The sequence below is a fragment of the Beta vulgaris genome, chromosome 5 (assembly GCF_026745355.1).
Source record: "Beta vulgaris subsp. vulgaris cultivar EL10 chromosome 5, EL10.2, whole genome shotgun sequence".
NCBI lineage: Eukaryota > Viridiplantae > Streptophyta > Magnoliopsida > Caryophyllales > Amaranthaceae > Beta > Beta vulgaris.
Window position 1 is genome coordinate 11,438,755 of NC_079206.1, and position 22,055 is coordinate 11,460,809.

General features: G+C 35.8%; 2 protein-coding genes across 5 annotated transcripts; both read right to left on the reverse strand.

Moving 5' to 3' along the window:
- Nucleotides 1–318: 318 nt before the first annotated feature.
- On the reverse strand, nucleotides 319–8,307 carry LOC104892792 (deSI-like protein At4g17486). 4 transcript variants are annotated; one of them, XM_010678797.4, is made up of 5 exons: nucleotides 7,951–8,304; nucleotides 7,667–7,872; nucleotides 1,487–1,774; nucleotides 1,148–1,234; nucleotides 319–742 (listed from the first exon to the last, which is right to left on the reverse strand). In XM_010678797.4, the coding sequence occupies exons 2-5, from the start codon at nucleotides 7,815–7,817 to the stop codon at nucleotides 591–593; spliced, it is 678 nt and encodes a 225-aa protein (XP_010677099.2). In that variant the 5' UTR covers nucleotides 7,818–7,872; nucleotides 7,951–8,304; the 3' UTR covers nucleotides 319–590. The 4 variants fall into 4 exon arrangements, with proteins under 4 accessions (XP_010677099.2, XP_010677100.2, XP_048500879.1 ...); XM_010678798.4 differs by having other exon boundaries at nucleotides 1,148–1,228; nucleotides 7,951–8,303; XM_048644922.2 differs by having other exon boundaries at nucleotides 651–791; nucleotides 7,951–8,307.
- Nucleotides 8,308–14,915: 6,608 nt separating this feature from the next.
- Nucleotides 14,916–18,195, reverse strand: LOC104892794 (nudix hydrolase 8). The gene is made up of 9 exons (XM_010678799.4): nucleotides 17,738–18,195; nucleotides 17,216–17,439; nucleotides 17,055–17,120; nucleotides 16,638–16,775; nucleotides 16,468–16,545; nucleotides 16,310–16,360; nucleotides 16,007–16,041; nucleotides 15,621–15,729; nucleotides 14,916–15,404 (listed from the first exon to the last, which is right to left on the reverse strand). Exons 1-9 carry the CDS (start codon nucleotides 17,859–17,861, stop codon nucleotides 15,198–15,200), a joined length of 1,032 nt encoding a protein of 343 aa, XP_010677101.2. The 5' UTR covers nucleotides 17,862–18,195; the 3' UTR covers nucleotides 14,916–15,197.
- Between the last annotated feature and the right edge of the window lie 3,860 nt (nucleotides 18,196–22,055).

Below are 22,055 nucleotides of genomic sequence, written 5' to 3' on the forward strand. Positions count from 1 at the left end.
CCTAGATTGTTCGTAAGTTGTATTTCGATTTTTCATTAATGCATGTTATCTCGATGTCAAAAAATATATATATATATAAATCATCAAAGACAATAAATGTAAATAATAAATACTGTGCAAATAGTATAACAAATTCTAAAAGGAGGAAGTAAAAGATACATAACATATACTATGGCACACAGAATTTGGACGGTAGACTTTTTTCCCCAATGCATCTGCGCCTCGGAAAGTCGGAATGGTCTAACATAACTCGTCTATTCTCCAGAGTTTCTTTTTTTGACGGGCTATTCTTCAAAGAGTTATATGGATCACATAAGCTAAAGTACAAAAACAGATATTATACAATGGGACTGCAGCTCTGCCAGTAACCTATTTAAATGCAGCAGGCACGAAGAGTACTCACTATCATCCTCGTAGCGTCGTAGCACACTATCTTACGAGGATAATTATACAAACAATCATATGAGAGAATTATGAATATGGTCATTATGATACATTTGCTAGCTTAATTTCATTCTACAACATATAACAACCCAAGACAAATATATAATTGGAGGATAAATAAAAGGGAGGGGCTGATAGAAAAAAATCTACACCATCTCTCTGGTCATTCTAACTGGTTTTTCCTGCAAAAATGCCACATCTGCTGTGGGAGTTGTTAGCAAATGATGAAGATCGGGATCATCCACCTCCTCTTCGCTGGCAACTGATGCAGATGATATCGGAGACTCTGACCCATCCTCTGATGATCCAGAACCCAAGTCAGTTTACAGGACATGAGCAAAACACGACTTCAAAAGCCAAAGCATAACATCAGTAACATCAGTATTTTCACTTCACATCTAAAACCCACAAGTTGGATGTAATATTTCTCAGTGGTTATATTTATATAGGATGTCAACATCAACAAAATTTAAAAAGAAAAGAAGACCACAAAACCAAAAGTCCTCTGCATACAAGTCAATAATCTAAAATTTTCCCAACATTTATGTGATAATAAAAACGTATCTTAATGCATCCATTGTTAATTACATTAGACTTCCCAATGCATAAAATTTGGGACATATTGGCTATGACGCTATGTAGTTCCAAATTTAACAGAGAAGACAGGAGGGACATCATGCCCATAAGAATATGAGCACTTTACCTGAGCATGCAATGTGATCAGGACACTGTCGAACAGCTGCTATTTGAATATTTTCTGGCAATAGGCAATTGAAGTATGAACCTGCAGCTTAAGGAGCACTGTTTTAGACAAGGAAAAAGTCTACATGCATCCAACCTGCCTTCCCCACTTTGATCTAAAGCTTCTTTAGAAAAAATGAGGAGAATGTTGATGTCCATTATGTTGAGTTCCTATGACAATCATCTACTGTTCAGAGATGAGGAAAATTCAAGGACGATAATTCATATGATCTACAATCTTATATTGTCTACTGCCTTTTAAGTTTTAAGTAATGCATAGAGCAGGCAAAAAGTTATTCACCTAAACGTGCAAGTCGATTAACCCATCCAGGTATAGATTTCCCAGTGAGTTGCAAACAGACTTCATCAGTAAAATGGTTACAGTTCTTGGCAATCAAGTGATATGTGTCCCCATGATACTTTGTAGCAAGGTGCTGCATGAATGTTCGAAATTCAGCACGTGTCATATCTGTGGTACCAAGAGGTATTGCCTTTCTAAAAATGAACCCCGGACAGCTCCTAGGCTCCACCTCAAAAACACCACTGGTAGCATACTCGTGAGCTCCATAACCGTACTCCATGCCATGTACTGTATTCCAGGTTTGTATTGGCATCAACATAAGAAAAAGTAGAGCAATAAAGTATTTAGCATGTGATATAAGACGTGTCAGCAATAATAGTGCACCAATAAACATGGTTGCCAGAAACATCGGGTTCTATATATAGCAGGCAACGAATCAGACAGTAGACCAGTCCAAAAAGGCCACACTTCTAGATTATTCTAAGCAACGTAGCTGCAAAAAGCCTCTTGCTTAGACTCAGCCAGTAGATGCTAAGGATCCATGCTGGTTAGAAGTACACAAACAAAGCACAGAACCTCATTCTTACCAAATTATGCAATTTGGAAAATCCAGCTTCCTCTCAAGTCTCAATACATCTGTCCAGGCCCGTCTCGAATTATATAGAGGCCCTGTACGATCTTGTATTTGAAGAATTCAATAATGTAATAGCTAATCCATACTTCACATAATCATATTATGAAAAAAAAAGTAATCCAAATAAGTAGATAAACTTTTTCTTTTTACTACTTGAACTTTCTCTATTTTGGGGCCCTCACAATTAAGGGGCCCTGTTACATGGAACATGTTGAACATGCTAAAAGCCGCCCCTGCATCTGTCCAACTTCCAGTTTTTCAGGCAAAAATTTGTTTTTTATAGTCGAAAGAAACTGAATTATATTTATATTTTGTTTATTAATCCTTTCAGGATTTTTATAATTATTGTGAATGGATTTATCAATACAAATTTTTGTTGATTCAAGAAAAAAATGTGTATTAATTCTAGGAATATTAATGATATATAGAACTATCTACAGCACGTATATTCTCTAGGAAAACACTAGTTTATGCAGGACATCTTTGAGCATCTCGCCTGCTATCGCTACAACTAGGACTTTATGATCATCCTCAATCATTCTCCAAGAAATTACCTCCAATGCGCTTTCAGAATTGTATGTTAGTCCTCGGATTTCAGTAGAAGGCTGCCTACATATTAACATTCAACCTTCTTCGGTACCCCAGGCAACAGCTTCATCTTAAAAAAATAGTTCTGGCCTAGCACTGCACCACAGACCCTATACAAACTGGGAAGAAAGATGATGACTGTAATTGAACCCCAAATAGACTAATAACCTGATTGCAACACAGTCAGCAACTCTGCATTGATTTCTTTAAGAAACATAGGCAAGTTGTAATATCTCTCTTAAGTGGCCTAAGAGGTTATAACATGGGCAAATGCCAAATTCTATCGTCATACAGCCCATATGCAAGTAGCAAAGCCATTCCAATATCTTCTAATTGAGTAAACCTTTATAAAAACATAAAAGATCTAATAAAAATTGAAAGGCAAATGTGCCTTTCTTGCATTCAGTGTTTTCTAATGCACAAAGAGCAACATCTAATGCTTATAATCTGTTTCCTATGGCTAAAATAACTTATTACTTCAGCGACTAATGCACAAGATCTATGTTGCTTGGAATCTTCTTATCACCTTTCAGGTCAACATAAACATTCAATGCTCTTAACATCAGTTTGGACTCTTGACATCACATCTTGGATAAAGAAAGTGGAATATTTACATGATAATAACACAGTTCGAAATGTATGTGTCAGACGCCATTTTGAATATGAGTAACAAAGCACTAGATTGTGTGCCGTATCTTTTCAAAAGTGTGTGCAGGCTCGCACACAAAGCACTGGACTGTGAGCAAACCTGGAATATATGGTCTAGCATTCTTGAAAATATCCTAAATTGTTTATTATCAGGAGAGTAAGCAATATATGGTTCAAAAGAGCTTTTGTCTACCACTCACTGATCTCAGAGATTTATACATTTCCAAAAGAGTATACGGTTAACATAGCATCCAATCTAAACCATTGCCTTTAACTTTAATTTTGGTATACCAAAGAAATCCTAAAATCTAAGAATAAAGATATAGGTAACTTAACAACCATGTCTCTCTACCATTGATTTCCTAAGATGGCTTACACATTTAGACCAAAAGGTGCATCAAATATCAAATTTATACATAAGTTATCGAATATCAAATAATGCACCGGAGACTCCAGTCATCCAAGAAGGCACATTATTCTACTCTTTCATCCTTCAAAAAAAACTATCCTTGCCCATAAATTTGCATGGCTCCTCCCCTAAAACTAGGGAAAAAATTTACAACATTGAGTATAGTAAAAAGATCTTTGAGCAAGTCACTACTTGAGGAAAAGCTCTTTGAAACCATGATAACTTCAGGTAAAGGTCAATCTTCAAAAGTGGAAATCATGGGACTTCTCTAGACCCAACAATGCTTTTCATTAAGGAGCTTTCCAATGATTCGGGGATTTCTTAGAATGACTCTTGAGTGGATGGGAACCTTCGCATCAACTTAAGATGTCTTCAATCGCTTGTTTTGCATCTTTCAAGTTCCACCCAAACTGGCTCCAATGTCGCCATATGTCCGTTTTAAACATGAGAATGTCTTCAAATGCCCTTCCATAATCCCAAATATGCATCTCATGGGGTCTACTCCCCCAGGGTTTTGAGAATGTCCTAAATCGTGTATTATAACCTTCGGTTAAGCTATTACAAAGCTTCTCTTGACTTGGTGGTTATTTCTATTGAGGAGCTTCGTGCCCAGATACCTTCACGTTGCTTACACATGCTTGGGACCATTTACATTGCCACAAAATGTCTCTTAAGGCTAAAAGTCATACATTTTTAGTTTTACCTTAAAATAGCTCTGGAGACCACCATGTGTCCGTTCTAAGGCATGGAAACATTTTCAAATGTCCCCCCATGACCTTAGGATGCATCCCATGAGATCCGTTGCTCGGCTTCCGAAATGTCTGAAAGCGTGTATTGTAATCCTCGGTTTTGGCTATTTTGAGGTGATTTCAACTTTTTCAAGCCCAACAATATTTTTCAACTAGGATCATCCAAAAAGACTAAACACCTTGGGATGGCTCCCGGTGCTTGGAATTTTCTACTAACTTGAACTCATCGGCTGACATTCAACATGATTCAACGTCTCACTTGATGAGTGTGCAATGCTCATAGCTAGTCAACCACATCTTTCAAGGCATCTTTTACATCCCCTAGATTCATTATTTCATTTATTTGTGACACTATCCGATTTTACGTGCTAAAAAATTTAAAATTTACTACCTCCATCTCATAACACTAACCCACTTTCTTTTAAAGATTATCTGAAAGTATTTCACCAATTTTCTTACTTAGTCCACCTAATTAAATGAATTGAAATTTACATCAATTAATTGTTTTACTTCACTAGCAAATAAATGGACCACATAATACTCACTCCTCAGCATTTGAGTCAAACCAAATGGTAAAATATTGCAAGACAAGGTATATCTAATTAACTTTGAAACCTGATCTGCCCCAAACAACAGAGTCAGTCTCATTAACTTACAACTTTTGGCTCAGGTTAAGAGAAATTCCTTTCTGATAAAGATGCTCATAAACAAAAAAAATTAAAAGGAAGCAATTGACTAGAGATATCAATTCCACAAAACAAGTTAACTAGAAGTGAGAGCAAGTCCAAGTTCCAAAGCAGCTAAATCACAAAGAAAGCTTGACCAGATAAAAGAAACAATCATATGTATGACCAAGCTCGTTATGGAATAATAAAGAAAATGGATAAAAATGACTGAGAAGCTTCAAAAATAAAGTTCAGTGAAACACCTATGGCCACAAAGATATATCTTATTAGTTGATCAGAACAATGACCACGATCAGGAGATATAAAACAAATATCAATAAAGGTAAAAATTATTGAAAAGAACTACAGATCAAGCATTGACCACTCAGACAACAGTTCATGGATATATTCAATCTATTTTTGTCCAGTTCCATATCTAAGGTCTTAAAATGCCAAATAAATTGGTTGAAATAACCAGTTCGAGCAACAAAGATTCCTACTATACCTCACCCATGTAAATAGTTACATTTGACACATTGACATATTACCTAGACAAGGAAACACAGTAAAAAAACTAAAAATCAACTAGTACTTTAAAAATAACCCCCCCCCCCCCCTTCCTTCCATCAAAGACACAGATCTGAATGAACAAAAATACAAAAAAAATGCAGAATTCAAAAGTAGTAAGTCAAGATGTTGGAGTGACGCATCACTGACTTTCTATAAAAGGCTGATTTTAGAACCAGCTAATAATAAGTTATATTTGATTTAAAACTTGCAAGCCAACCATAATATGTAGTACATGTTCAACATCTTTCACTTGTTAGTACCGTGCAGCTAAAGCATTGTGCAGTTCACAACTTTAAATGCTCAAGCCAGATCCTTATTACAAATAAATAAATTCAGAAATAAGCACAAAATCTTAAACAATTCCATCTATGGTTCAAATACATGCTAGCAAACTTTACTCGGCTGACAATTGTGATAGGCTGAGCAGACAGCGACCTTTGAATTAAATACAAACTTATTGTTCTGCTTGTGAATTAAAAAATTGATTTCAGTTCTGAAAGTAGAGATTCTCATTTCCATTGCAATTCAATGCTAATCTGAAAATGAAGATCCAAAAAAAAATCCATCTAATTCCTTTTCAGGAATTTAGTTTCACTGGCAGTTTGGCACAATGAAGTTAGAAAAATAAAAAAAAGCCCATACTATTTAAAGAATTCAACTTCTGCAAATTCGTTTATTAAAGAAGAGATTAAGAAGAAAAGAAGAATTAAAGAATGATGTTGGAGGGAGAGAGAAAAACGGTGTTGTATGCTGGCCACAATAGATTTTTAAATGCCATGTGCGGTGATGCATCTAACTTTCAATGTTCTTGAGGATTATCAAAATGAAGTAAATTTATACAAAGTCCATTACAATACACCATATTTGGCCAAATCCTGTATTTCATATCTAATCCGGAACCCCAAACATACCATAAGGGAACTTTATCTTCCACAACGTCTTGCTCATTCAAGCTAATGCCCAAACTGGCTGGTCCACACTCAAAGTAGAGCACAAATTTTAAAAAACGATGGTATCTGATACGATACAATCTATCTCTCAAATTTTTGCTTCGAAAAATCAAACTTATTCTCGCTTTATTACTTTCAGTATTATATAATGGGGGAGGTTTTTCAATTGGATTTGAGATCATGAAAATCCAATATAATATTTAATCCTACAGTATACAGATCATCATCAGTTTAAGCTTCAAGCAACAAAAGGTATTACACATTTATGATCCTGCCAAACTTTTTCATGAAAAAAAGGGGGGGGGGGGGATTTCATTCATAGTAGTAGCTAGACACAAACCATGAAAGCCAATAACAAAAACCAATGACAACAAGTCAAAGCAGCCATATAAGGAAAGAGTAAAGCTATCACGGATCAGTACAATGCAGCACCGAAACAACCCCCCCCCCCCAAACCCCCACCTCTAAAACCACCAAAAGTTATCATCCAGCCTACTAGTCAATCCAAAAGCTTTTCTACAAGTGACAAAATCATCTGGACAACATTGCTACTCCTTCCACTAAGAGTTAATACTCACATATACCTAATTCACCAATTAGGAGAGCTCAGAAATTATCCAACTATCACCAAGGATCACTCAATGCAATCACTATAATCACGACAATCCGAGCATGTTGCAATTACTCCCAAAGCAACGGGATAATTCCCATCCATTACTATAATTACACTTCCCAAACAGACCAACATGCCAGAAATGAATCATTATTATCACTTCAAAGCACCTAACTAAAAAAAAAGTCACCTAATTACCAAAAATGACAACACAAACGTAAATCAAAAGCACAGCAACAATAACCACAGTCCAAGCCATTAATCCCAGTTATAAAAACAGCAACAGATGTACATACAAGTACTTTATATTAAAATTAAATACCATATGATAACAGTAGAATAAAGATTATATACCTTCAATTCCAGAGTGAAAGATTCCAAGACCAAGCCAATATAAATAGTTATTTACAGGAGTAAGATCATACACATTTAAATATAAAGCAGTGCGTTCTTTCCCTCCATCATTTTGCTCCCTCCCACTCCAGCTTCGAAGACTAAACCCCATTTTATCCCCTCCCACCTCAACCCTCCCTAATTTCTGCAATTCTTCAATCAAACATCTGCGGAAAAATATAATATACATAAGAAATTGGGAAATATAGAAAATAAATTGAACACCCAAAAAAAAGGAAAATTACCTCAGAATTTGCGGGAATTGAAGTTTGAGAAGATGAGATGTTGAAGTAATGGCGAAGCAATTGATTGGAGAGAGAAAATGCGAAAGGAAGATGAGTAGATCGGGGGAAAAAAAGTAGGAGAGAGAGAAACCCTAGAAATTTATGACTGATGTTTAGAAGCTAGAAAAAAAATGTTGTGACCAAAATTTGAATAAGGATATTATATAAGCGTGGAATTTGGAGGAGAGAGAAAGGTGGTGGTGGTGGTGCGGTGGCGGGAAGAAGGGCGGAGATTGGGGAGAAGTCGAAGATAAAATAATAGTAATAATTGGAGTGCTGCTTTTTGTTTTGTTTTTGCCTGGAATGGAAAGGATTTAAGGATGCTGACGATTTGATGAAGGTAGAGGCTGATGCAAGGGAAAAAAAACTCACAAACAAAAAAAATTTAAAAAAGAAAAAGAATAATTGATAAGAATAATCCAAATTATGGCAGTTTTGCTCAAAATAATTCCAACTATAAGTTATTCTAGAATAATCTAAACTATTGGCGGTACATTCTCAAAATAATCCTAACTTTTAATATATATATAATATATACCCAAAATGGGTCATTGAAGGCAAGAAAAAATAAAAGTTATGGATTATTTTGGGAGGTATTCCAAATAATTTGAATTATTTCAAAGTAACTCAAAGTTCGGATTATTTTGAACGAACCGGTGATAAGTAAGATTATTTCTGACAATTTTTCCAAAAAAAATTACGATAGCATGGAATATAGGTAATGTACTTTATTATGATTTAATTAAAGAATTCTTAGTATTACAATAAAGATTGAAGTTAGGGTCCAACAAGATGGATAATTGGAATTGTAAGAGAGTAATTTAACATATTATTTGAATAGATTATGAATAACCCCCCCCCACCCCCAAAAAAAACCACACATGACTACATGAGTGAATATTTAAGAAAGAGGCATCCACATTTACAATTAACTCCGAAAGTGAATTGGCAAAATTTGGAATACTACGGTCAATGATCGGGGTAGCACTATGATTATTACGAGCTTTAATTTAGCAAGGTCGTCTACATCACATCTATTAGCCCGATAAATAATTTGATGACATGAAGTCGGGAGAGTACTTCTAAACACACATTCATTGCGATCTTTCCATATTTCATGGCAAATATAATGAAAAACTTCCCTCCATTTAAAAGTTCCAAACTTGTGCTTACGAGTGAGATTCACTTGGAGCCAGTTAGTTAGAGGAAGGTCTCGGAGGTTTGAACTTCCCCCCTAGCCGAAACCTCGACAGAGAAACGGCACTCCTAAAGTAAGTGCACCGCATTTTAACCCACAACCTTGTAGTATGAGCACAAGGGTGTCTACCAGATGATTTTTCTAGCTGCAAGAAGGTTCATATGAGGGAGACGACCTCGCCATGCTAGCCATAAAAATAATTTTCTTTTAGGCTCTATGACACCCTGCCAAATCCAAGACATTCAAATGAAAGTTAGTAAGAGGAAGCTGGCATTATAACAATGTGTGAGAGAAAACCCGTAAAAGGAACAAATTTAGGAATAAGGAGATCCTTTTTGGAAGACATATGAGGAGGAGGAATACTCAAAATCGTATCTACAATACTCGTCGGAAGGTAAAAGGGATAGACAATTGAAGGTCCCGTGTCCCATTCAAGCACACATCAAACTGGACTTGAGTATGAGAAGGACGCTTATGAGAGATAGGGAGGCCAAGATACATGCCTAGGTTCTCAGATTCTATAATTGAAAGGGTATCTTGAAACAAATCTTTATGTTCAATAGGGGTATTTTTTGAGAAACTCAGCTTGCTTAATTTCATTGATATTTTGACCACAAAATTCCTCTAAGACCTAATGAAATGCGAAGGCTATTGACTCATTAACCCTCCCAAAAAGGAGGTCATTAGTGAACAATAGTTGAGAGATCGAGAATTTACATTTACCTATCCAAAATGAAGACCAACTACCCTCATCACTAGCTTTCTAGATATCCAGCAAAAGCACTTTTGGGCAACTATTAAATAGGTATGGGGACATAGGATCACCGTGACAGAGCCCCCTGGAATGAAGGAAGTGTTTAGTTTTTGTTCCATTAACAAGAATAGCAAACGAAGCCTTCGACACACAATCCATAATCAACTCACTAGAAGCAGGGTCCGGGTTATGATTAATAAGACACTTTCTAACAAAGTTTCATTCAAGTCGGACATAGGTTTTCTCCATGTCAATCTTAAGCACAAACCACTCCCACTTTCCTTTTTTCAGATGCAGAGTGACGGATTTCATAAGCTACAACTAAGTTGATCTCAGGCCCTCTACCCTTAATAAAGCTATTTCGGGTTTTTGAGATTCTCTCGGGGATAAGGGGTTTCAAGCGATTAACCATTACTTTTTGGGAAATTTCACATGATAGCTAGCACTACATTTTGAGCTTTTCCATTTGGTAACCAATTTATGTTTGGATTCCATATGCTACCATTGTAGTTTGGATTTATGTTATACCATAACGTACATTATGTTGAATAAAACATTAGTTATGGGTTAAATAAGGTTAGTAGTTTGCCTCGATTACTTGCCTTGTGAATCGAGATAGTTCAGCTAAGGTTTATGAGTCATTTTGGTTCTAAAGTTGAAATTGGAGAAAAACGACTAGAACCTCGTTTTACGTGTCAGCAAATGCCTTATTTTTTTAACGAAAAGTGAACCTCAAATTTGGACGTTAAGGACAAAAATGACCCTCAAAACCTTAATTACACAAATTTAGACAAGCCCTTAACCTTATTTAATCCCCAAACTAATGGTTTGCTTATTATAATGTCACGGTATAGAATAAGTCCAAACTATAATGGTACCATATGAAATCAAAAAAAAAAAAAGAAATTAGATATCAAATGAAAAAAATCCAAAGTATAATAGTACCAAGTGAAATTTCCCTTTACTTTTTAGTATAATGATGTGGCTATTCAATCATATTCTTGTTCTTTTTTTTCTTTTTCTTTTTTAAATGGGTTAAACAATAAAGGTGCTAAGAGAAATAAGTCCCTACTCTTGCCTTTCTGGCTAGGTTGTGAGCTAGGGACACATCCTCACGTTTTACTTTTTCACAAGAAAAAAATTGAAAACTACGTGCTCTTTGCTTTATTTCATATATTTTCGAGGAGATGCTCTTGTCTGCCTTTCTCTGGTGGTTGAGAGCTCTTATAACTTCCTGGTTATCTGTTTTTATACTTATATCCGAGCATTTCAATTCCATGTCCTTCATAGCTTGAAGGATTGCATAAGCTTCAGTTTGTAATGGGGAGGAGGCAAAGCACCTGGATGCGAACTCGTCTCCTTCTGGATGTGATATATTCTTCCATGCTACAGCTGCTTGCCATTGACCAATTTTTTGCTTCTTCTTCCATGCTCCGTCTACCACTATAATCTGAACTCTGCTTGACGTTCTGCTTCCCAAAACCCAAGATTTGTCCTCCTCTTGTTTTGTATCCTCAGTATTATAGTATCCTGGGATTGGTTCTTGTTTTGATCTTTGAGCGCTCTCCATTGCTCTATAGTAGCAGCTTCGTTGTAGCTCAATTATTCTACCCGGGTTTGTACTGATGTTTTTGAAGGTTAACTCATTTCTATGAAGCCAAATACTCCACATGGTCGATATAAAGTTTAGTGCCATTTCTTCCCCATCTTCTTTTTTCTTCCTGAAGAAATTTAGGAAGTTCTTTATCCAATCTTGTATAGGGATGTGCTGGCTGTTTCCCGTCGAAATGCCCATAGTAATAGACCAAACTCTTTGGGATATTTGACAGTCTCTCAAAATGTGAGCTGTTCCTTCTTGCCTAGTCTCGCACAGTTTGCAATTGGAGGAAGAGATTTGAATGTTCCTCTTCAATAGATTGTCTGCTGTCGGTAAAGCATTTGCCATGATTTTCCATAAAAAGTGTTTCCACTTTGGGAAAATTTTTGATTTCCAGAGCATTCTCCAGAAAGGATTGATTGAGTTAGGATTCTCTTTGGTCGCCTTGAGGAACCGGTATCCTGATTTGACTGAGAAGTTACCTGACTTGGTGTGGCTCCATTCTATTGTATCCTCTGTTTCGCTTTGTGGAATATGAAGGGCAAGGATGGTTCTAGCTTTCTCCGGAGAGAAATTTTGCCATACTTTGCTTGCTTTCCACTTCTTGGTATCATCAATGAGATCCGCTACCATGATAGGATGGTCATCATCCTGATGATGATTCGTATTAAGAGGTTTGAGGTCAGAGGACGCACTCCATCTATCTTGAACAAGGTTGATAGATCTACCATTTCCTAGCTTTTTGTAGAGGCCATTCTTGAAAGAAGAGCAAGCTTTGAATAGGTTGTTGAAGGCGTAGGAAGGCTTTGTAGGTTTTTCGTTATCCATGACTAGCTGGATGGGATCTTTTTTGTATTTGGCTTTAAAGATTTGGTAAACCAACGCTTCCTTTGAATTATGAATTCTCCAAGCTTGATTGAATAGGAGGGATTTGTTTGTTAGTTGGATGTTCCTAAAGCTTAGGCCTCCGTTGGACTTGTGTTGCTCTAAAACATCCCTGCTCCTCCAGTAAATTGGCTTCTTATCTGAGCTCGAGAACCACCAAAACTTAAGTAGAGTAGAAGAAAGTTGCTTTGATATCTTTGCAGGGAGGATATATATTGATAAAATGTGGGAAGCTAGAGAGGTTAGGATTGTGTTTATTAAAATCAATTTTCCTGCTTGCGAAAGATTAATAAACTTCCATGATGTGATTCTCTCAATCACTTTTGATAATATGGAGTTGAAATGAGCTGTTGATCTCCCATCAACCTCCATAGGGCACCCCAGATAGGTCCCAAGCTTTGGTTTAGAGGAGACTCCAAGGGGTCTTCTCATAATCCTAGTGAATTTCAGGGGAGTGTTTGGGCTGAAAATGACATGAGATTTATCGAAATTTATCATTTCCCCTGAGGCTCGACAGAAGTTGTTGATGATGTCCTTTAGTGCCCAACAATTTTTTGGGAGAGCTTTGAAGAAGAAGAGGGCGTCGTCAGCAAAGAGAAGATAGGTAATCTTTGGGGCATTCCTGGCTATTTTCAAACCTTCAAGAGATTTGATATTTTGAGCTTGGGTTAAGCTTCTAGATAGTACTTCCATGCATAAGATGAAAATGTAAGAAGACAGCGGGTCTCCTTGTCTTAGGCCAGCTGAGGGCTTGAAAACTTTGGTAGGCTCCCCATTGATGAGAATCGAATAAGAGACCGTTGTGATGCATTGCATTATCCATTGGACCCAATTTTCAGGGAACTTCATCTTCCTTAGGATAGCTTCTACAAAGTCCCATCATATCCTATCATAGGCTTTGCTCAAGTCAACTTTGAGAATTCCTGCAAAGTTATTACCTTTCTTCTTGTTCTTCACCCAGTTGATTATTTCATGTGAGATGAAACAATTATCTGACATTTGCCTTCCCGGCACGAAAGCGTTTTGATATTTATCTACAATGTCTCCGAGAATTGACTTTAGCCTATTTGCAAGAGTCTTGGCTATGATCTTGTAGGATGTGCTGCAGAGGCTAATAGGTCTAAAATCCTTGACTTCTTGAGGTCTATCCTTCTTTGGAATGAGTGTGATGAAGGTTTTATTTTGTTCTTTAAGAAGATAACCTGAAGATAAGAAACTGTTAACACATTGGATGACATCCGGCCCAACTATCCCCCAATGTTTTTGGAAGAATAGTGGGGGGGTGCCATCTGGACCAGGGGATTTTAGAGGCTTAGAGCTAAAGCTTGCTGATTTAATCTCTTGGTTTGAAAAAGGGAGATTTAAGTAGGAGATATGGTCATCTGTGAGAGTGGGGAGGTTAGCGAGAATAGGGTCATTCTGAGTGATAATGTCATGGGTTGGGAGATTGGATTAGTAGAGCTGCTTGAAACTTTGTAAGAATAGATTATGGATGGAATTTTTTTCAACCAATTACCTGAATCGTCTTTGATCGCTTTAATCTCGTTTCTACCCTTTCTCCCTTTAACACTTTTGTAGAAAAATTGTGTTGTTTTATCTCCTGTATCGTCCCATCGAGATTTGGCTCTTTGCTTCCAATAGCAAAACTTGCTCTGCAGATCTTCTTTGATCTCTTTGCGAAGGTTTTGTTCCATTTCCCCTTGAGAGATATTCGTAATGTGAGCTTGATGATTCGAGAGTTTTTCATTTATGTCATTCCAGTCTATTTTGTTATTGCTCTTATACGATAGGCTCCAATTTCTTATCTCTCTTAATGTGTCTTGGATCTTTCTTTGAAGAATGTTCTCTGAAGACCCTTGATGGATACTAGCCCATTGATTTTGGATTATACTCGTTACTTCATGATGTTTTAGACTCCATGCGTCAAGCCTATAAGGTCTTTTCTTCTTTTTTTTCTTGGATTCCTGAAGTAATGAGGACAATTGGGCTGTGGTCTGAGATTACAATGGGGAGGTTCCAGACTTCAGCTTCTGGAAAGAGATCCCTCCATTGATTGTTGCTAAAGACCTTGTCTATCCTCTCGTATATGACTTCGTTATCCTTTCTATTGTTTGTCCATGTGTACTTAACTCCATGATAAGGTATGTCTACAACTTACTAGATAATCAATTTAACATTCCAAGGTTGCACTTCTTGTTGTGGAGCCAAAAGATTATGCCCAAATGCAGGCAAATGGACTCAGGTCACTCAGCCCATACCAATCAGCTATAGCTAATTTCAGGTACAGTTCGAGTTTGGATAACATAGTGTTCATATCAATTTTGCCATGTTTTTCATGTGTAGCCGAGTTCGGATGGATGATTGAAAAACTTGTGGCAAGCTTAAGTCTTTACTAAATATCTGTTTCAGATTCTATCAAGAAAAGCTGGAAGAGGACCCAAGACAAAGACAAAGAACATACTTACAGACCAGTCAAGTAAAGACAGCTTGAGTAGCCAACAAACATGTCAAATATATCTACAAAATAATATCTACATCAGTCATACTTACATATCCATCTAATAATATCCCTCTTTATATTTCAAAGTGGATATTTACATAGCAGGAAAATATACTTCACATGATACATGTAATATTTGTCGATTCATTCAGCAAAGATCCCAAACTAAACATTTCGGATCTGTCTCATATATCAACCTTATTATATGGCTGAGAATTTGAGACTCGGCATTAATGATCAAGTGAATTAGTGTAATACAGGACTTTGGAACTTACTATCTTCCAGTACAATTGGAATCCTGAGTGTTGATGACATTATAGTATAAGGTAGATGATCGATCATCAAATTTGGAGATCAAATGATGCGCGTTAAGACCACAGTATTTCTTCCCCATCCTCGCGATGAAAATATCAGTCACTTTCTTAAGCATGCTATCTTCTTGGATCCATGGTTGCTTTACAAACTCCACCACAGGCATCCACTGCAGTAGCATATAAGAATATTTACTCGTATGAAAATCAATTGGTCTTCTATCAGAGTGTTGATCCAATTAGATTACTTTTACTTCTTAACTTCAAGGATTTTTGATTTTTTATTAATTTAGTAAAACAATACTTTTACATGGACTTGTTTTTTCTCTTAACTAAGAGTAGTCAGACTAAGACAATTTCATATAATAGTTTATGAATGAGCATACCTTGGCAGCATCAATTTCATGATCATCAACCATGATTTCAGTCGAAAGAGGCTTTAGCATGCAGATGAAGAACAAATCTGATTTTTCGAAAGCCATGTTCTGAGCATGCCTGGAAAACAGAATATGCATATAAACCTTATGCCGATAAATTGTAAATTGAATTTTTCATTACAAACTGAGGGTTGAAATCCACTGATTTTGTTAGTAAACTATTTCATGATGCATATATGAACTGCCACTTGAAGTGGAAGTTCGAGAATATATCAGCAAAATGCTGAAAGTTCACTTCCAAAGGTAGGAAATATGATATGTTCCTCCACGAAAAGATGGGAAATGTTAGTTCCCAAAACCATATAAAGTAGAGAACATAAACCAAGTATAATTACCTGAACGCAATTACTTCTACGAATTCAGTATCAATCTGCAAAAATTCAGCACGACGAAATCAATTTCTTTCCAGTGTTGAAATTGGAAACATGCTAAACATACAACCGCTGGTATCACAACTAACTTTTCAATTTTAAATTTGAGAAATTGGATGTTATATTATGATATAGGCTGTATAAAGAACCTAGATTAATTCATATTTATACTAATCATGCCAATCACGAGAACTGATACCAATAAACTACTTATCATGATAACAAATATGCCCTATAAATTACATGTTAAAGAGCGTTTCATCTCACCCCGGTTTCTTCCTTGACTTCTCTAACAGCTCCAGTGTATATCTCTTCTGACTAATCAGTAAGCAAAATAAAGATACAACATGAGTTACTACCAAGTGTACATAAACTTTGTAGGCATAACAAATGCTTGAACTACAACAATTAGTAGTATTAGTTACCTCTTGAATGAAACCGGTAGGAATTTTCCAAAAGCCAACGAAGGGTGGAGCACAATACTTCTCTTGCACTACAAGCACCTACAAAACATATATACAATTCTCAGATAATTTTCACTCTTCACTTATCCTCAAGTGTAAGTAGTATACCAAGTATTGTAATAAAATCATACCTCATTTTTTTCGTTAATAACGAATCCTCCAACCCCTACTTGGTGCGAGGCATTGGCCGGTAGCATACAAGGCCCTTCAGGGATCCAATAAGTCAACATAACATAACCGCGTTCAGCATGATGGTATTGGAATCCTTCCTACATCATCCATAGGTAGTTATAACTACCTCTGTTCCAACATAATGGTCATTTTTCATGTTGATGGTTTAGGCTTGTTAAAAAAATGACCATTTGTTTGTCAAAGTGTGGATTGTGTTATACTGTGAGATTCATATTGCTACATTTATCTCAATCAAATGTGACCTATTATTTCAAAGTGAAAAGAGTGTGAATATTACCTTAAAAATCTGTCAAAACTAGCTAACACAGGCTTAAAATGCAATAATAATTAATACAGGGGGATGTAGTGAAACTCACCTTTACTGCTATTGGTACAAATTCTGAATATTCTGATGGTAATTTAAGCCAAACTCCTTTCTTTCCCTGAGGTAATTATAAGCCCAAAAAAAAAGCATAAAATTTGATTCTTTTCCAAGAATTTCACCAAAATATTAGCAGAAATTAGAAAAGTAATTTACCTTAATTATCCACTGAGAAAGTGATGATTGAAGCAGAGAAGCAAACACATTTGCATTAGAGGGTAATTTATCTGGGTTAACAATGACTCCTCCATATTCATCATCAAAATAATCCAAAGTCCTTGAAATTGCTTCATTGATTCCATTAATCTTACTTTCCAAAACCAAAGTTGAAGTATTTACTTTATTACTAGTGATTGAATTGGATGCCCTTGAACAAATAACTGCATAAAACACAAGAACATAACTTTAATTAATCCTTTCATTATTGAATTCAACATTCTAAACTATAATTCAAAAATTGTTACAACCTATAAAAAAATTTGATTTTACCCATGTTATATACTTATATTTATCATTTGTTGTCTACTTCAACAACAACAAAAAAAAAGAAAAAAAGAGAGGAAGAGAATACTCTGTTTTCCAAAAAAAAAAAATGATGAATAATATTAAGAGAAAATCAAAATATAGAACAAGTAATTAGAAGCTCAAAACTTAACAAAATAAGAAGAAAAAAATTACCTTTACAAGAAGAAGACTTTGGATATGAATGTACCCCAATAAGAGAACTAGGGTATGAAGTTCTGAAACCAACTTCATTAATAGAAAGAGAGAGAAATTTAGCATCAAGCATATTTAACTCCATCAATTAAACCCTATTTCAGATCCAAATATCCCAGAAAACATAAAAATGATAGAAAGAATACAGCACTTTTAGTAGGATATTCTAGTAAAATAAGGAGCTTATTATGTTTATTGTGTCAACTTCAATGTGGTAAAATTAAGGGTGAAAATAGGATCACAGGTTATACATGTGACAAAAAAAGACTAATTTGAGACGGCTTAGCTTGTGTTACTATGGTGATGTGTATGGCATTAGTAGAGATATGAGAAAGAAAGAGGGCAGAAAAATGGGGGAGTTTGGCCTGTGATTTGTGAAGCTTTACTCCAACATATGTGGATTCTTTAATAGAGAAGTGAAATAAAGTGGGGCAAAGCAGAAATTCTGTGGTTGCAATTATTTATTTTTTATTAGTTGCAAGGTCTGTTTTTCCATTGTCTCTACTTTATAAGGTGCAATTTTAATTATTGATATTCCTAGGTCCAAGCTATGTATTTGGATAATTATGAAAAGTCGATATTGTGAATATATTTATTGAGACATATTTAATTATCTAGAAAGTGAGAGATAGTCAAGTGGTTAGAGCTTTTTTTTCAGATTTCAGGACGTTTGGGGATCAATTCTCAACTTGTCAAGATTCTTTCTTACCTTTAAAAAAAATCTAATTAAACATCTAAATTTTAATATATGTCTCTTTATGTTTTGGTTTTACAAATTTATATTTTTAAGATTGTGAAAATGCAAATAGAGCATACAAATTAAGGATGAATGGAGTAAAATGACTTTTACTTATATTGCCTCTAAAAATCATATGGTATTTCATATTGGAAGAAAATCAAGAAGAGTTTGTCTTGTAAGAGACCGCCTACTTTTAAATTAAAATTAAGCAATGGTAAGCCCGATATTAAAAAGAAAATTAGCCTAATAGTGACTAGGTTAATTTCTTTTGGTAACTAGTTTAATCCATTTAGTGACTAGGTCTATTTTTATATTAAAATCAGATCGTCTCTTTTAATAATTTATAAATTAAGAAAGTGACGAGATATAATCCGATTGTTATGTTATCTAAAAGTTGTTCAACATATGCATCACTTTGCTTTCCCACCCTTCAATCTATTTTTCTTCAGGTGATTCATTTCTCTACAATTACATAGGAATTTCCGGAATAACTACACCCCCAAAGCCCCAATCAATGTAATTTTTTTATTTACTCATATAGATGATTTTTAATGAGCAAATAATACCTAACATGGGAATTTGGTCCATTCTTTCTAATTATATTTGTTAATCTGATCAAATAATCTTTACTTATCCTAAATTTAATTGAATTTATTTGAACTTACTAGATTTTATAAGTCCTTGTATAAACTTATCTGAAATTATTAGATTTCATTTTGCAAGCGCGTGTTAAACCTCATTCTTGTGGACTTATTAGATATTATTGGTCCTTATTCGAATTTATTAGACTTTATTTTGTGAGTGTGGGTCAAACCTTATTTTTGCTAAACTGAACTTATCTCAACTTATAGACATTTATTTAAATTTAAAATTAAATAAACAAAACATACATATAATACTTACTCCGTTCTGTTTTAAATAAAAAGTTTGCTTTTTCACGTAACCCAACGAGTTTCTTTAATTTTTAATATCTTTGGTTGTGCACACGTAAAAAATATAAAAAGTTATAATTTGATAGTATGTATCAAGACGAATCTAACAAGATCCCACTTGACTATGTTTTTCATTATATAATGTCGATAAATTAGAGTCAAAATTAATCAATGAATAGTGTCATTTCACCCAATGTTTAATTTAAAACAGAACGGAGGAAGTATATATTTTTTCTTTATTAAAAAACTCAGAAACAAACTAATATTAGATATGTAATATGTGTCAAAATCTATATATATATATATATATATATATATATATCTAAAACCCAAAACAAACAAATGTCATGTTGCCATATGTTCTCTCCCCTCTTAAGCAATTGAGACAAATTAAATAATAAAGTGTGTGTTAAGACTCAAATCCACAACTAGGGCAGTGCACCAATCCAGGACCGGACCAGAATTCAGGGATTTTCTTGGACCAGAATTTTTTTTCCAAAAAAATATATTTTTTTTTAATTAAATATATTTATAAATAATATACATTAAAAATTAATAATTTAATAACAATAATCCTAAAAGAATAAATAGTAGATTTTTAAGTTTCTAACTTTCTACCTTTTAATTTTTTTTAACATATAAACTTTGTTTTTACTAAAATAATAGAAATTCCGATCCAACCGGCCGGACCAAAATTTTCCGGGTTTGGACCGAAATAATGATATTCGGCGGATCGGGGACCGGGGGGACCGGACCGGTTTGTACACACCCCTACCACAACCTCTCCTTTGAGATATAAATACACTAATCAACAAGCTCATATTGATTTTTTTATTGTAGTTAGAAGTAATTATGCTTTTTAAGTTAACACACATATTCTACTCCTACATTAATTGACCTATTAACTAAAAGTAATATATTAATATATCCTCGTGTTACAAGTTATAATACCTATTAAATTTCCGTTTACCATAGTGATAATAAAATATCAAATCAACTTTGCTGCATTACAAAATTTCTAATGGGCCCATCATACCTTAATTTATGCTAGCCTTTTACAAAATAAAAAACACAGTATTACCTATCTGAAGGAGAAATTTGAGAAAAATATATTGTAGTTAATTTCATTTTGACATAAAAGAGTGATCCATTGTGAAAAGTGAATGATATAACATTAATTTAATATGAACCTAATACTCGATACTAATTGAAAGATATTAAGCATTGAAGATCATCAGGTGTAATCTAAATGTATATACTATGGTTTTTTCACCAAGTACCCCTGAGTTTTCAAAAAATTCACCTGGTACCCTCCAAGTTTTTAAAATTCACATGGTACCCTAAGTTTCAAACTGATACACGAGGTACCCTTAAATGCCTATAATGACTAACGACGTTAACCGCCGTTAGCCTTAAATCTCATTAAACCCTAATTAGGCCTAATTAACCTAACTAAACCGTAATTAGGCCTAATTAACCTAGTCCTAACCCCTAATTTCAAACCCTAACCCTAACCCCACTACCACCGAACCACCACCCCCTCCCCTCCACCCACCCCTTGCCGCCACAACCCCCACCGCAACCCCCCACCCCCACCGTAGCCCCTCACCCTCCCTCTCCCACTCCCCCCAACCACCGCAACCCCCCACCCTCCCTCCCCGCAACCACCGAAGCCCCAAAATCTCACCCCTCCCCCACCCCCGCACCCCACAGCACACCCCCACCCCACACCCACACCACCACAACACCACCTCGCTTCCATTTTCGCAACCCTCCCCCACCCCGTTGCACCACCCTCCTCCAATTTCCGCGAAACACAAAGTACCCCACAGCGAAAAAATAGAGAGAAGAAGAAGGGGTTGCGGGCGGCGCAGGCGGTGGGGTGCGAAAATGGAAGGGGACGGTGTTGTGGGGGGTTGGGGTGGGGGAGAGGGTCGGGGGGCGCGATGGGAGGGAGAGGTGGGGGACTACTGAACTGAACTGAGTGGGGGAGGAGGGCTGCTGCGTGGGGTGGGGGAGGCGTGGTCTGGCTGCTGCGGGGTGGGGGAGGGGGGTCGGGCTGCTGACGGGGGTAGGGGGAGGGAGCTGTGTGGTGGTGGGGGGGTGGTGGTGGAGGGGGGTTGGGTGGTGGTTAGGGTTAGTTAGGTTTTAGGGTTTATTTAAGTTAATTAGAATTTATTTAAGTTAATTAGGGGAAATTAGATGTTAATTACGGTTAATGACTAACGGCAGTTAACGCCGTTAGTCATTAAGGGCATTTAAGGGTACCCCCGTGTATTAGTTTGAAATTTAGGGGTACCCTGTGAATTTTGAAACTTGAAGGGTATTAGGTGAATTTTTTGAAACCTCGGGGATACTTGGTGAAAAAATCATATATACTAATATGGAGCATGTAACTCGTTCATTAAAAAATAATAAACAAAATATACGCATGATTCAAATCTTCGTCCCAAGCAACAACTAGTTTTCATGTCATACGTCATTTTCAACTAATACTCCCATTGTTCATGCCTTCATAAGCTCATGTGGCCGGTGATATTTGTGGACCCAGCTAAGGCTTAGAAAGCTGCATGTATATTGGGTATATATCAATAGAAAATTCCAATAT